The sequence below is a fragment of the Parasteatoda tepidariorum genome, chromosome 9 (assembly GCF_043381705.1).
Source record: "Parasteatoda tepidariorum isolate YZ-2023 chromosome 9, CAS_Ptep_4.0, whole genome shotgun sequence".
Lineage (NCBI taxonomy): Eukaryota > Metazoa > Arthropoda > Arachnida > Araneae > Theridiidae > Parasteatoda > Parasteatoda tepidariorum.
In genome coordinates, this window is record NC_092212.1 from 37,382,273 (window position 1) to 37,397,360 (window position 15,088).

Genomic DNA, 15,088 nt, shown 5'->3' on the forward strand with positions numbered 1-15,088 from the left:
TTAATAGCAAATGTTACATGGAACAAAGAAATAAGCTAAAATATGTATTACAATTTATAGAAAAAAAATCATGAAGAAGTATATTTCTTACACTTTCTTCATATTTACATTTAACAATAACATCAACAAACAATAGAATAGTAAGAATAAATTACATAAATTTAAGTTAATGGCTAATCTAACAAATGAACATATGAACAATTTAAATTTTAACTTACACCTAAGTAAAAAGGCAAAATTTTGATAAAATTTCTCTTTGATACATTTTATTATGCTAAAACATAATTATTTATTCTACCACTCAACCCTTAAACAGAATACAAGATATCTTTTATTTTTGACTAACTTAAAATAAATTTTTGTGCTATATGAGAAACCTAACTGATTAAGATGACTGTTAAAATGTTAGAAGCATTTCATTTCAATTTTCTTTCAAATATACAATCTGCATTTGCCCAATTAAAATTTTTCTGATATTAATCAGATAAATATTAATCATGGAATCATGAAAAAATTGGTTAGTACATTTCTGATCTGAATAATAACCAAAAATAAAATGAAAAATACAACATAAGATAGAGTTTTCTATTTTTATTTTACATTAAAAAAATAAGTGCATTAGAGGTTATTTATTTCATTGTTAAAATGTAGAACTAGAAAGAATTTTAAAATGCATAATCTAACATTGTTAACGGAAATTAATCATTGCTATTATAAATAACTGCAAAAAGATATGTTTTAACAAGTGGAGTCACAAAAAAGAAGGGGCTAATTATTTCAATATTGCTATTATAAAAAACTGCAAAAAGATATATTTTAACAAATGGAGTCACAAAAAGGGTTCTATTTCAATACTAGTAACAACATAAAAATATTGATTTACAATGATTCATTACATATAAGAAATTTTAAATGAATAAATGAAAATACAAATTTTAGAAGCTAATTTAATACAACTTGAGGCTATACCACTCACCGGAGAGTCATTCAAGAAATATAGCTCACTGTCTCCTTGTTTAATGTCAGGATCCTAAAAGACAAAAGCACAAAATTAGAAAAGAATTCGATACAATAACAACTTAACTTTTACCAATAAAATAGGTAATGTGTGTTGAATATATACAAATAAAGTAGCAAAGCATAATAATCATTAAATAAAAACGTGAATGGAGCACAAACGAAAGTGCAGAAATGAACATACTTTAGTTTTGGTTCTGTAAACAAGAACTTCCTTAGTGTTTAACACCAAATGTGTTATTTAGAGTTTCAACGCAGTGAAAGGTTCTTGTTTATACAACCGAAAGTATAGTATGTCCATTTCTACACTTTCATTAGCGCTTCATTCACGTTTTTTTCATTTATTTATTTAGTCTATATATCAAAGCATGTGTTATATCTTTTGCATAATAATTATTATAATTTTAGCTATATCACTTAGACTTAAGATGTGAAAAAAGAAACTAAGATGCAAAATTAACTTCTTGAAGTACAGTCATAAATTTAAGATTTAATAGACAACTCAAAATGATTAATAAACAAAATAAATTAGGAAGAAGTTTTAAAAAATGTTAATTTATGAACTCTATTTTTTTTTATTGAAACAGTACCCTATCACCATAATGAAGGTAGTAGAAACATTTAATAATAAAGTTTAAATTAAATATAAGAAAGTAAAATATGATTTGCACATGAAAATCACAAAGAATTATTTTTAAAAAGAAAAAAAGTATAATATTTTGAGTTTGAATGTAGACAGGATTTAATTACTTTTAAACGCTGATCATAGATGGCGCAACATGCGCAAAAGAAACAAATTTGTTTACATTCCCATTTATGGCAGGGATCAGTGATGTATTGCTTAACTGAGAATTATGAGATTTACAATCTTCATATCTATAAACGGTATGAGAAGCAGAATTTTGTTTTAAAGTAATTATTACTAACATTTGTGCAATATAATAATGATCAAAATGGATAATAACATGGTGACGATAAGTCTTGATAAAACAAATTGTGTTATTCTAATTCTTCCTACATAGATAACATTACTATTCGTACATTTTCATTAGTCCGAAAGCAGAAAAACCTGATTATGCATACATTTGTAATGAATATATGGCACATTACATAATAATTATTTTGATAAAATTCTTTCTTTCAATAGTAGTAAAGTAAATTTATTATTCCTTTAAAACATCAATATGACACTCATGGACAAAGCTAAATAGTTCAAAATCACAATCAATAAACCAAAATCAATCTTAGCAAACATTAAGACAGAAATTATAAATAAAATAGAGAAATAAAAATTAATTTTTCGATTAAAAAAAAAAAAAAAAAAGAGGCTACTAGTAGGTATTTAAATTACATTATATTAGCATGGAAACTATTTAAATTAACTAGAAAGAAAATATGGTCTACTGCCGTGCAAGTATTAAGTCTTTTATTTATTTATTCCCTAACACATTTAAACTATTCGCTTCCTTCTACCTTTATTCATTAGCTATATCATTAATAGTAGCAGTTCTAAAGAAACATTTTATTACGATGGCTGTGTCCATACCATTCATACTAATAAAGTTAAAAAGCCTTTTTTTTAAAACTTTTAAACGCCTCTAATATTGCTAATATTAAATCACATGTAGAGTAAAATGCATACTAGACTAAATGTAAAAATGAATTATATTTATTATGAATTATAAGTAATCTTTTAAATGAACATGAAAAACAATATATGGACTATTGGTAAATATTTAGGTTAAATTCATTCTCAAAATGTTAAATAACAACGAACAAGAATGTAAACAAAAACATATTGTAAGGATATTTTGAGAGTCTTGGGACGTAATCAATTTAAATGGGAATAATCGCCATATGAAATAATTTTAGACTATATAGAACAATTAAATGACGTCATGGATTAGTATTGTGACAGCTATATGAAGCCCAGTATTTCTTTTGACGCGTTAATCTTAACCCTCTGAGCGGCAGATACGAGACACCTGAAAACGAACATTGATTTTCAAAAAAAAAAAAAAAAAAAAAAAAAAAAAAAAAAAAANAAAAAAAAAGTCAACCAATAAAAAAAATTTAAAAACTAATCTTTTACGGTAATCTTCTATAGGCCAAAATGATATGGTCACTGTCGGCCACAGGACGACTCACACTAAAAAATGGCGTTTTAAAAATTTTTTAACATCGCCAACAGATAGCCACTTTTTTCGTTGAAAATGCACCCCATGTGCATTTTATTATATTCTTTTTAATTAATATAGAATTATTATGAATATTTTATAATATTCTGAAAATTACTTAGTTTCACGCTTGTTTATTATGATTTTTCTTCATTTCAGAATTAAATAGTATAATGTTTACCACATTTTAAGAAATTCATCGGATGTAATACCTTACATTAAAGCAAAACAATATACGCCAGTTCTTTACATGGCTGAAACTAGTAATTTAGATATGGCTGAAAATTTTAATAAAAAGTGGCATTAAATTCTAATGGTATTATATTTTAAGTATGAAATTTCAAACTAAAAAGAAATCCATCAGCCAACATTACAAATTATCACAACTCGTTTTACGACAAACTTTCAGCAATTGTATCTTACATTACAATTTCACATTCTTATAAACTATCTTTAAAAAAAGATGAATAAAAAAAATTGCTATATTATTTATTACGCTAACTTATTTACTGAATACTAGAAGATAAAAAAAAAATTAACCCATTTTGCTAATTTATGAAAGATTTCTAACATTATAAAGTTGCATCAATCGAAACCGTATAATCAAGAAAAGAAAAAAATCAATGAAACTACCAGCACAACGTAGTCAAACCACATCTGTCTTCAGTTAATTAACCTTATTCCGATACCAAGCGAAAGTATAGATCGGCATCTTTTTTACTATAACTTATGAATGAGGTCGTTGAAATACTGGCAACAACATACCGGCGTAGTCAAGAAAAGTAAACAAATAAATAATTTAAATAAAAAAATATAGGCCAAATAAATAAATGCGGGTAATCAAAAGTAAGATTGTTGGAAAAAAAAGTGAAAGTATATCGAATAGAGATTGCAAATATTGTTACTTAGTTACAATAAAAATTTCTAATAGTTCAAAATAAAAGAAAACCACTTTGAGCAAAATTTGCATGGATAAATAAATATTGAAGCAGTTGATAATCAAGCTTTAGGCAGGAAGAAAAAATACTAATAGCTTTTACATAACATTATTTCTTCATTTTTCGAAATTTTATTTCATTATTCTCAGTAGGAAAACAGGGGACAAAGTTTCGTATTTTCTTCTACCCCAATTTTATTTCTGAGAAAGAAAAAACTTTTATTTTCTACTAATATTTTCTTCTCATATTTTATACAGTTATTTAATTTTTACCAATAACATAGAAGGCAAGAGGCCCGAAAAAGAATGAACTTTTCAGCTTTAGGGCCTTGCTAAATTATCAACTAAAATGGTTTAAACATACCTCATTTTCTCATCATTAGTTTGTGATTTCTCTAAATCGAGTTTTGTTTGGGGTTCTAAAAAATGTGGAGTCCACTACTTTCAGGCGACCTTAGGTCATCATTTTTATAATAGAAGTACAAACAAAATTTTATTTATATTTTATAACAGGCCCGTTTTTAAGTTTATAGCTATCTATGTTTAACTATAAAACCTTAAAATTTTGATCCCAACCCAGAAGACAAAACTCCTGGATTAAGCATTGAGGGAAACTATCTTATTTGTAGGACATTTAGAGGGAAGCAACCCGCCTTTTCGATACATAGTAAAGAAAATTGCGTAAACATCTCGCGATTAGAACAATTGCAAGAGGATTCTAACCTGTGATCCATCTACCACTTGGGATATTGTAAGTCAGCACTGGTCGTAGTGAGCTGGAAGCAGAATTCGATTTAATCAGTCCTTGCTGGGATTCGAACCTGCGATATCTCATAAGGAGGCGATCGCTCTACCTCTCAGCCATTACGGCTCAACGAAACAAAATTACCAAATTTCCAATGATAGTAATAATTCTAAAAAAAAAAAAAAAGAAAGAAAGAAAGAAAGAAAAATTATCACTTTATTGGGAGTTCTGGAAATACGGGATAGGCCAATTCCATCCCGCGAATGCCCTGCTTTCAGGAAATCAATAGTGTCAGCTACTTCAGCTGAATACGAACGAACCACTAAACGAAATAAGCATTATTCTGAAAATAGAATTCAGTCCTTATAAGGAATATCAGAGTGAAATTTTGTTGTCTAATGAAGGCTGAGCTAATAAGGAGAAACATTTTTAGAGAACAAATAAATGTGTGCGGCATTAATGAACATGCTGCTTTATTAAAAACGCAAGCTATTATTCAAACCTGGTGTAGTGTATGCAACACGCATTAGAGATAATAATTCTTCAAAGTTAATATGCATATACATCGTCTTATTAAGAATGTATACATCGTCTTATTAAGCGGAATCTATTTAAACACAAGCCAACAGTAGGATGACAAATATTTCTCTTCCGAGAGAAATATAATAAAACCACCACTATCATTGAGTAATGAAGTTTTATTCTCAAACTAATTTCTCTTATGAATACTATCAAAAACTATGTCTTTACTTAAAAACGTACAAAATAAGTATTATTTTGCAACACGAAACACCATTCGTAGTTAAACAGAATTTATTAAACGGCGCTTCGGCATTATGAAACAAATCTGCTAGCATCAAAAAGGGCAAAAATAAAAAATCTAGTGAGTATCTTGGGGTTCTTTATCAATAACATTAAGCTCTTACTAGCTCACTTTTTATTTATAAAATCAGCAACAGTTTGACTATCTTTTAATATTAATATTAATTATTTCATAAATTACTCTAGATGACCAATTGTGAAACTAAACCCCCAACACTGTAAAAAAAAAAAATGGATACTCAAATCTGACGAAACTACTTCCTGGCTTATGCTCCGAGCGAACATTGTCAAATTGACGAATCACCACTTTTTCAAGGAAATGAATTTCGTCAAAAGTAAAGAAATGTTTCGTCTTTCTATTTAATTTTTCAAGGAAAGAAAAACGGATGGCATTGTTTTTCACTTTTTTGTGGGCACAATATATGATTCCGATAGACCAGTGGTCGGCAAAGTGCGGCTCCAGAGCCGCATGTGGCTCTTTGTCTCCTTAAGTGCGGCTCTGGCACAAATATCCACGGAAGGTGCCATAATATCTTCATTTAAAAAAAACTTGGTAAGAAAAAAATTGCATCTTATTTTGATAAATTAAAATTCTTCTATAAATCGAGAACATGTATAATTTTTTGTTTAAGTTAAAAGATAGATAGGTGATTAAAATTTTATATTGTTGTAAAAATACGTAACGAACATCGAGTTTAATTTTATTAGTTTTCGTAAACGTAAACACAAACCATGTACAAGCTACCGGCTGAAACTGTTCGTATGTTTTCGACGCACTCCGGTGTGATACAAAGGTACCACAAGCATATGCACGTATACTTTTTCTAAAGTAGTGGGGGCACAAATTGGCATCACAGACCAGCAGTTGCAGACCAGCACTCGCGTTTGCTGTTCTTGCCCTTTTCGGTTCTACATATATATGCGAACAATCTTTTTCAACAAGAACATTGTCAAGAGTAAACTGAGAAGTAGTCTTATTGATGAGAACTTGGAATCATGCCTAAAATTAAAAACAACAGTATACAAACCTGACTTACTCAAACTTTCCAAGGAGATGCAAGCACATTGTTCGCAGTAATACATATTTATTAAGTATGAAATTGTTTTATTTAGTGTATTACTTATTTAGTGTAACAAAAGTTTACTAAACAAGCAGATTTGGCTCCTAAATTTTTTTAAAATTGTTGTAATGTTCATATTTGGCTCTTTGGCCAATAAGTTTGCCGACCACTGCGATAGACCGATCGTTCCGGTTTTAAAATAACGGCTGGCGGACCGTCATAAAATAAAAAATAAATACTAAAACTAAATATACATTTTGTAAAAAGTTCGTTCTTTAAATTGCCAAAAAACACTATTGTACAGCCATAAATAAAATTAGCGATTTTACAATAAAGAAAAGTTTTATCATGGCTGCGGTAATTCCAAATTCCTTTTAACAAAGCGCTTGTTAGCTAGGTTTCATATTAAATCGCTTTTTTTACTGATTGACCTGAACCTTATCTGAATATTTTAAGTGATACAGCTTTGGTGTAATGCAAATAGTTTTCAATTCTAGACAGAGACACTTAATCCGAATGGCACGCAGATATCATAAATTTTCAGACTGTCTAAGCTTTAATTGTTACTGAAACTCTTTTCCTATCCCCCCATCTGAGACAGTTGCAGTTATGTGTTGCGGTTTCTTTAAAATCAACATAGCGAAAAAAGTGAAAATCAACATAGTAAAGGAAAAATCTCATTTTGAAAAGGGGAAAATTAAGCACTTTTTAAAAACACCCAATGAAAAAAAGCACCTTTAAAGGCTTTTAAAAAACGAAAATCGAAAATAAGCACCTTTAAGCACTTTTTAAAAACGCTACGCACACTGTAATGTAGACAACATAAATTTCAACGATAAAAATTTACGTTTCTATAAGTTTTAATCTTTGTTTCGTATTTACCATACACAGAACAATCAAAGAAATTTACCGAAAAAAACAAATATCATTAGAAATACGCCAAACTTTTACAGGAAAAACTATTAGTTAAATTTCAAAGATATATTTTGACGTTTATACCTTGTATTATTTTATTTCATTCAATTCCAACCAATAAAAAATAATTCGACCGCGAGCATAGGTCATAAAACTCACACTAATAATTTTCCACAACAGCAATAATATAAAATTACAAGCTTTTCCCTCGAAGTTCATTAGTATTGATTAAACCGTCTGGGAAGTTCCAATTCCCTAATGGAACAAGAATCTCAACCACCCCATAAAAATACCAGCCAATCCAAGCTTTAGTGAGGGACTTTCACCTGCCTCGGTGAAATTACCAAATAGAATTTCGTAAAAGAATGCACCCCCAATTCTTTCACCACTTCATCACTCTAAGTGATGTTCGACAAGAATTATCAGCTGAAATGTTTTCTTAATCTATGATTCATGGCGAAAGAATCCATCAGAATAGGATTCGGGGATTCGCGACAAAAGAAAACATCATATTCACCGAAAAAGGTAACCTTCCAAAATTAGGAGAGGAAGTAAAAAGAAGTGGTGTTCATTGTCCACACATACACCACTCACCAAAATTGCTCCGTGGCAATTTCCTGGAATTAAAAGACATGGGTTGGGGGAAGAGATTGAAACAGAACATGATATTCATCCACGAAATTCACTGAATGCCTTTTTTAACCATCCTTCATCATCTGTGGATTTTTCCTCCCCTCCCTTTTCCTGGCAAACCCTCAACTTATAATATATCCGGGGGTTATCCGGCATGATTCACGATGAGTCCCCGCTCCTAAACGACCATTAAAGTTGCTAATAAATGTCATTCTCTTGAAGGGAATCAGAGAAGAAACATCTTTATGCCATCAATTTACATTGAAATAAAGGGAACATTGAATTTTTTGATATGTTATTTTACATAATAATGGCGATCAACTAATTCTTAGTCTACCATTTAAGTGAAGCTTTGATATTATCAAAGCAATTGCAATCTATCCAATATATATTGCATCACACAGGTTTTCTTGATTCTGTGAATAAAAAGAATTCTGTGAAACATATGTGATTGTGACGTCAATTTTTGAGATAGGTTCTGATTTTAAGATAGAAATTCTGAGACGGATGGTAAGGGCTTCGTTTAAGAACGAAAAACGGTTTTTCAAATCATTTTAATTAGACCTCAAATAAACAAGTTTGTGTTGATTTGAAACAAAGAGTACATAAACTGAAAAAACAACAATTGGTATTGTTTCAGTAGTAAGAGCTTTGTTTTTAGTGTATTTTAGGGATAAGTCATTTGTTTAATACACACTGAGTACTAGGCCATATTAAAATTAGCATCTACATCATTGTAACTACATCATTAGAATGACAAAATGGATTTTGAGGTTAAGAACTGTATTGTGCCTGGGAAATTATTAAATACAATGCAATAATTACTTGTAAATAAAACAATGTTTCAAAATCTTTTTATTACTTTGTTATCATTGATTATATTATTATAATAGTAAAAGAGAGATGTAGTTCTAGTTAAGAGAACATCTTTAACTCTGAAAATATTAATAGATTAAGTTTTAAATTTAAAAAAAAAAATTAAAATTTAATTTATTAGGGCTTTTTTAAAGCTAAAATGAAAGTCATTTATATTAAAGAAAATATTTCATGTTATAAGCCAGCTTTGCCCAGATTGAATCAGAACTAATAACCAGCTTAGCAGACAGTTTCAACCATTATTTACAAAGAGGGTTAGCAACCTAACTTCAGAAACATTGTTTTTGTGAAAGTCTAATCTATTATTTTGAGACAGCCTCATATATGCAGCAGTTAAGTAACTGATCTAGTTTAGCTCAACAACTAGCCGTGTGTGGAACAACCAATCGCGGTAAGTGTTAGAAGAGAACTAAGCAACTAATAAAACATTAATTTAAAACTTTTTTTTTCAGAACAAGAGAAATATCCCGATTTAATACGATACCCACAAACTGGTAAGCTGTTAGAAATTTTAAACTGTGGTAAACAATATCGTTCTAATTTTCTGCTAACTTAATATAGTGAACCAAACGATAGAACTTCCTAAACTTAATTGCTTGATGATATTATGATTCATCTTGGAATGAAAAAATAGCTCATTTTGAAACTTTCCAAGGATTGCAACGAATTTGCACCTTAATATTATTCAAGGTACCGATATTATTTAACTTTGAACCTATTTTTTGGATAGTATTACACGTTAATTCTATTTCTTTTATAAATTTTCATAAATTGAAATGCAATTGTCTGTCTGGAGTAAAAATAACTATCACTACCTTAAAGTAAAACACTATTTTTTATTGTTTATTGATTATTATTTATTGATAATTATTTTATGTGACACAAAAAACAATTAAACAATAAATTAAAATAAAGAACAATTAAATAATAAATTAAAATCATACCAAGAAAATTATTAATAATATCTCTGAACAAATTAGACGAAGTGAAAAAAACACGGCAGATTTTTTACAAGAGTAAAAGTTTTGATTTTATACACACAATTTTAAAGAGGTGGTGGGGAAATATATTCAGAATTTTCTCAACACAGTTGTAGTCAGAAAGAAAATACATCTTTTTTTAAAAGAAAATACGAAATTTCACGCACTGTTTTTGAAGCTTTCGGAAATGCACACGCATGGGGATAAGAAAGGCAAATAGGAAACTGTGATCTATTTTGGAATGCAAACTTGCAAGCGCAACATCTGCTACGAGAAAAATAAATACTCGCAGAAACAGAACAACTAGATTTATTCTATGAATATAAAGGACAAAATATAGATAGTACCAAAAAAAATCAAAACTATTTCGATTTAAACTTTTAAGATCTTTACATCTGGAGAATTTTTCATTTCTTCTTTTTACTTCTGCGAACTCACATTTTATATTATAATTTTAATTAACATTTTTTTATTTTAACTTATTGAGTTAATTTTATTCGAGTTAAATTAATTGGAATATCGTAATGCATGACGACTGGAAACATATTAATGGGAAATTTCACTAGCTGTTGCAAGCAGAGCTGGACAAATCGGTGAGTTGTGTCCATAAGTGCGTCCTTGCGATTTTTTTTTTTTTTTTTTTTTTTNTTTTTTTTTTTTTTTTTTTTTTTGAAGGCTACATATCGCCATTCGTCATATGAAATGCTATTTGAGGAATATTATTCTATTTTACCACGTTTATATCAACTTGCCTTCGTGTAGGTCTGTTAGGGTGGAATTTTGTAATAGATTTTAAACTAACTTCCCGACTAGCTAAAGACTTCAAATTTGGCACATAGTTCAAAATGGATGACTATGCATGAAAATGAAGAGAAAAAAGACATACAAAGTAAAATAAAATTAAAGAAAAATTAATATTTTCGCGATTGTCTTTTGTTGTCGATTCGATTATTTCAAATTAGTGTCACATGTCAGATGAAAAAGTTTTGTGTACAGTGAGTAAAAAAATTGAGATTTTGGGAGTTTTTTTAAAAAAAAAAAAAAAAAAAAAAAAAAAAAAAAAAAAAAAAAATTTAAAAACCACGTTTTTGTAGTGGAGAATAATTAAAAAACAAAAATTTGAAAAACGAAAAACGTGAAGCACATGAAATACATAACAGTACATATACACATTTTCGAACTCATACACATGCACAACCACATACACAAACATATTCTACATTCAGATACAATTTCAGATATACATACACGTATCCTCATGAGCACACATACTGTTACTGTTATGTATTTCCTGCGCCCCATGTTTTTCGTTTTTCAAATTTTGTTATTATTCTCCACTATAAAAACGTGATTTTTAAAAATACTCTTTTGATTTTGATTTTCATAACTGCTGTGAGTTTGCAACAGTTACTCATGACTGTTAGGACAAGTTTAACCTTTCTAAAGCTAGCGCTGTCTATGCTTATTCTGAAAAGAGCACGAAACGTCAATATGGAGAAAAGCTACAGCTTTGTGGAAATAAAAAGCGTTGTGATTTAATTTTTTACTATTTAAAAACTTACTCTATCTAATGCTGCATTATACGGGCTCATAAAATTTTGCAAAAACTGAGAAAAAGGCAGTGAGTTTTATAATTTTCATCTAGGTAGAAAAATATCGCTAAATTGACCATTTTTTTAAAAATAATTTAATAACGTTACTTATTCGTCTTACATCCCAGATTATTCTTCCCAAGATGATATAGATAGTTAATCAAGTGTGGCTTTTTTATGTTTCTTGGTGGCAGAGCTTCGAAAAAAGCATGTTAACCGCAACTCACCAAATCCATGTTTTGCGAAGTCATTTTGCGAATGCAATGTATTGAAAGTTCCGGGACACCATAAATGAAAAACTTAAGCAGTCACTCAATAGAACATGTAAAAGTGGTCTGTAATCTTAGCATATTCGAACAAGTCGTGGCGACTCAAGGAATATAGTGCTCGCCTCCCTATGACATCACCTGGGTTCGAATTCTAGCGATGGCTGGTCACTTGGTTCGCATCGACCACAGTGCTGACGTAAAATATTCCCAATGGTAGACGGATCCTGGGTTAGAGTCTAATTACTGTTAAGCTAGCCGTGTGAGGTTTTCCTTTCCATGAAAAGCAAATGCTGGTTAGTTCCATAAAAAAAAAATCTCCACACAGACGAGTTTCTAACAATACTCGATCCAGGAGTTCCCTTGTCTTTTGGTTGGTTTCAAAATTACAAAACTACGGAATAGGGTGGCGTGGATAGCTCAACGCCGGTTGTAAAATAAAATCTATACATTCAAAATAAATAAACATTACAAGGAACTATTTTTTACATAAAATTTGATTCGGTCTTACAACATTTATTACAACAAAAATGTAAATACAGCTGTAAAAACGACGAAAAATAAACTTTGGGAAGAAAAAAAAAAGAGAAATTAAGAGAGATAGACAAAATGGTGCGATAGATATAGAAATTTAAAACTCTTCGCCATGAGAATCAGGAAGGCATAAAAAAAAAACCTAGTCATAATGTCAGCTGTGGCACATACACGACAGTGACATTGAAATGGCCGAGTATTACCATAATCGTCATGTAGCAATCTTCATAAGCGCCTGCTTATTCACAAGGAAAAGAGACACACTAGGAAGAAAAATAAATAAAAATTACACCATAAAGACGTCTTAACGTCAGACTGATATCGTAAGACATAAAAATAAAAGATACAGTACTTCCTTCGACATTCAAAATGGAACATTTAAGGAAACAGGATAATATATTAGATTATAATACTAGAACAACTTTCTCAAATTGGAAAAGTAAAAAAAAAAAAAAAACATTCAATTCTTCTGCGATAACGTATGAGATCAAGTTATTCAACAAGAATTAGAAAGATCTTTATGCAGAAATGAAACTAAATTCAATCAATAACCGTGTTTTTTTTTTTTAAAAAAAGTTTACTTCATGAATTTTTATTCACTCAGTCGACAGTTTTGAATAATGAATTAGCTTTCGATGTTCAAAACTATTCTAGCATAATGTAATAGGAGTCTCACCCTACCCCCCTCCGAAAAAATGGGAACTGTTCTTGAAAAAAAAAAAAAAAAGGCAAAATCCGCAAACTTGTATGGTTTCTATTGTTGTTGATTTAAATATGGTCAGAATAAAAAATCATTGTAACCTCCCAAAAATCTTCAATTCAGTTCAGACAAGTCTCTAATTTTCCGATACCTTAAAAAAGGAAACGGAACTTTTCTGATATCTGTAGAAAAATAAAATAAAAAAATTTCAAAAAAAGAAAAAAAAAAAGCTTTAGAATAGCTGTCGCAAAAAGACAAAATTTGGTCTTAGCTCAATGACTGGCATTGCGCAAAAACGAATCATACTGCTGCCAAAAGCGAACATTAAGCCAATTTATCGAAGAAAAAAAATTGATTCGTTCAATTATAAGAATTGAAAAAGTAACAGTTAAATGTTAATTTCATACGGTGAAAAAGAAATATTACGATTGGGTGAAATTGGAATTTTATTCTGTGAATTAAAAATTCTCCCCCCCCCCAAAAAAAAAAAATTATTATATATAAGCTCACGGTGCCTTAGAATTGTAGATTATTGATCAGGAATTTCTTAACAGAAAATAAAAGTATTATTAGCTTTTTTTTTCCAATTAATTGCTCGCGATTTTTCAAATAAATTGCGGATTTTTAAAAAAGGAAAAGTTTTGGAACTTGTACATAGGATGCATTATCATACCATACAGATCGTATCCCTTACTATACAGTTCAGCCGGTCTGAACCTTAGTTTAAATGAGATTGAACATATAATTTCATTTTATAACCGTCGCCGAACAGCCGACGACTACCAATGTTCAACTCCGTAGCCTTGCAATTTTGAACCCAATCCAGAAGACAAGGGAACTCCTGGATCAAGTATTGGGAGATATATTTATTTTGCCTTCGTGGAGGACTTTTTGATGGAATTAAACAGCATTTACGTTACGTGGAGAGGAAAACGAAAACCTCCCCTGGTTTGTCTGACGGCAAGAAAACTAACCAATGATCCGTCTACCACCGAGGACATTGCACGTCAGCACTGTGGTCGGTACGAGCCGGGTGCGGAATTCGTATCGACCAGCCATCGTTGGAATTCGAACCTGGGTCACCTCATTAGAAGAGGAACGCTCTATCCCCTAAGCCAGTGTTTCCCAAACTTATAACTTTTGTGTACCCTTTCCAAATTCTTCGTAACGCTGTGAACCCCAATAAAAAAATTAATGTATTTTTTACTATAAAAAAAATTGCAAAAAAAGTTAAAAATTACAACTAGTTTTTGACAATACTAATTATTAACTGTTAACTCAGCAAAAAATAGCCAATAGAAAAATACTCCATTGTAAATTTTCATGGACAGCTTTGTTTTTAAATAAAAAGTTTTTGAAATGTTTTTTTTTTGTTGTAAGATATCGCATAAGAACGCGTACCCCCTCTAAACTGTTCCCGTAACCCTAGGGGTACGCGTACCACACTTTGGGAAACACTGCCCTAAGCCACCACAGCTCTTAACATATAATTTGTTACAATTAGAGTTGTATTTGTACCAATTGAATCAAAAGCTTTTCTTTTTTAGTATGAATCTTCCATGGTCAACAACGCTGACATAAAATCATCGCCAGTACTTAACACGCAAGGAAAAAATATAACTACAGTTAGACTAATCGTGAATCGTACAAAATTAATTTTAATTTAATTCAAAGATGCATTAATCTCGCAAAAACTTCATAATATAAACATGTTTAAACCAATGCTTGATTGGGATGCTTACCTTTTGAGTTAGGTTAATAAAAGACTACGAAAATTAACGAAGTGATGTAAATTTACAGTGACTTGCACAGTGAATAAGGGTCATCAGGGGT

At 30.0% G+C, this 15,088-nt stretch overlaps 1 protein-coding gene across 1 annotated transcript in view; it reads right to left on the reverse strand.

Annotated features, from left to right (window-relative positions):
• Nucleotides 1-15,088, reverse strand: part of LOC107455364 (syndecan) — a 235,511-nt gene that overhangs the window by 21,381 nt on the left and 199,042 nt on the right. Inside the window, exon 2 of the mRNA XM_016072899.4 lies at nt 977-1,030. Within this exon, the coding sequence (XP_015928385.1) occupies nt 977-1,030 (54 nt within the window). The remainder of the gene's footprint in view (nt 1-976; nt 1,031-15,088) is intronic.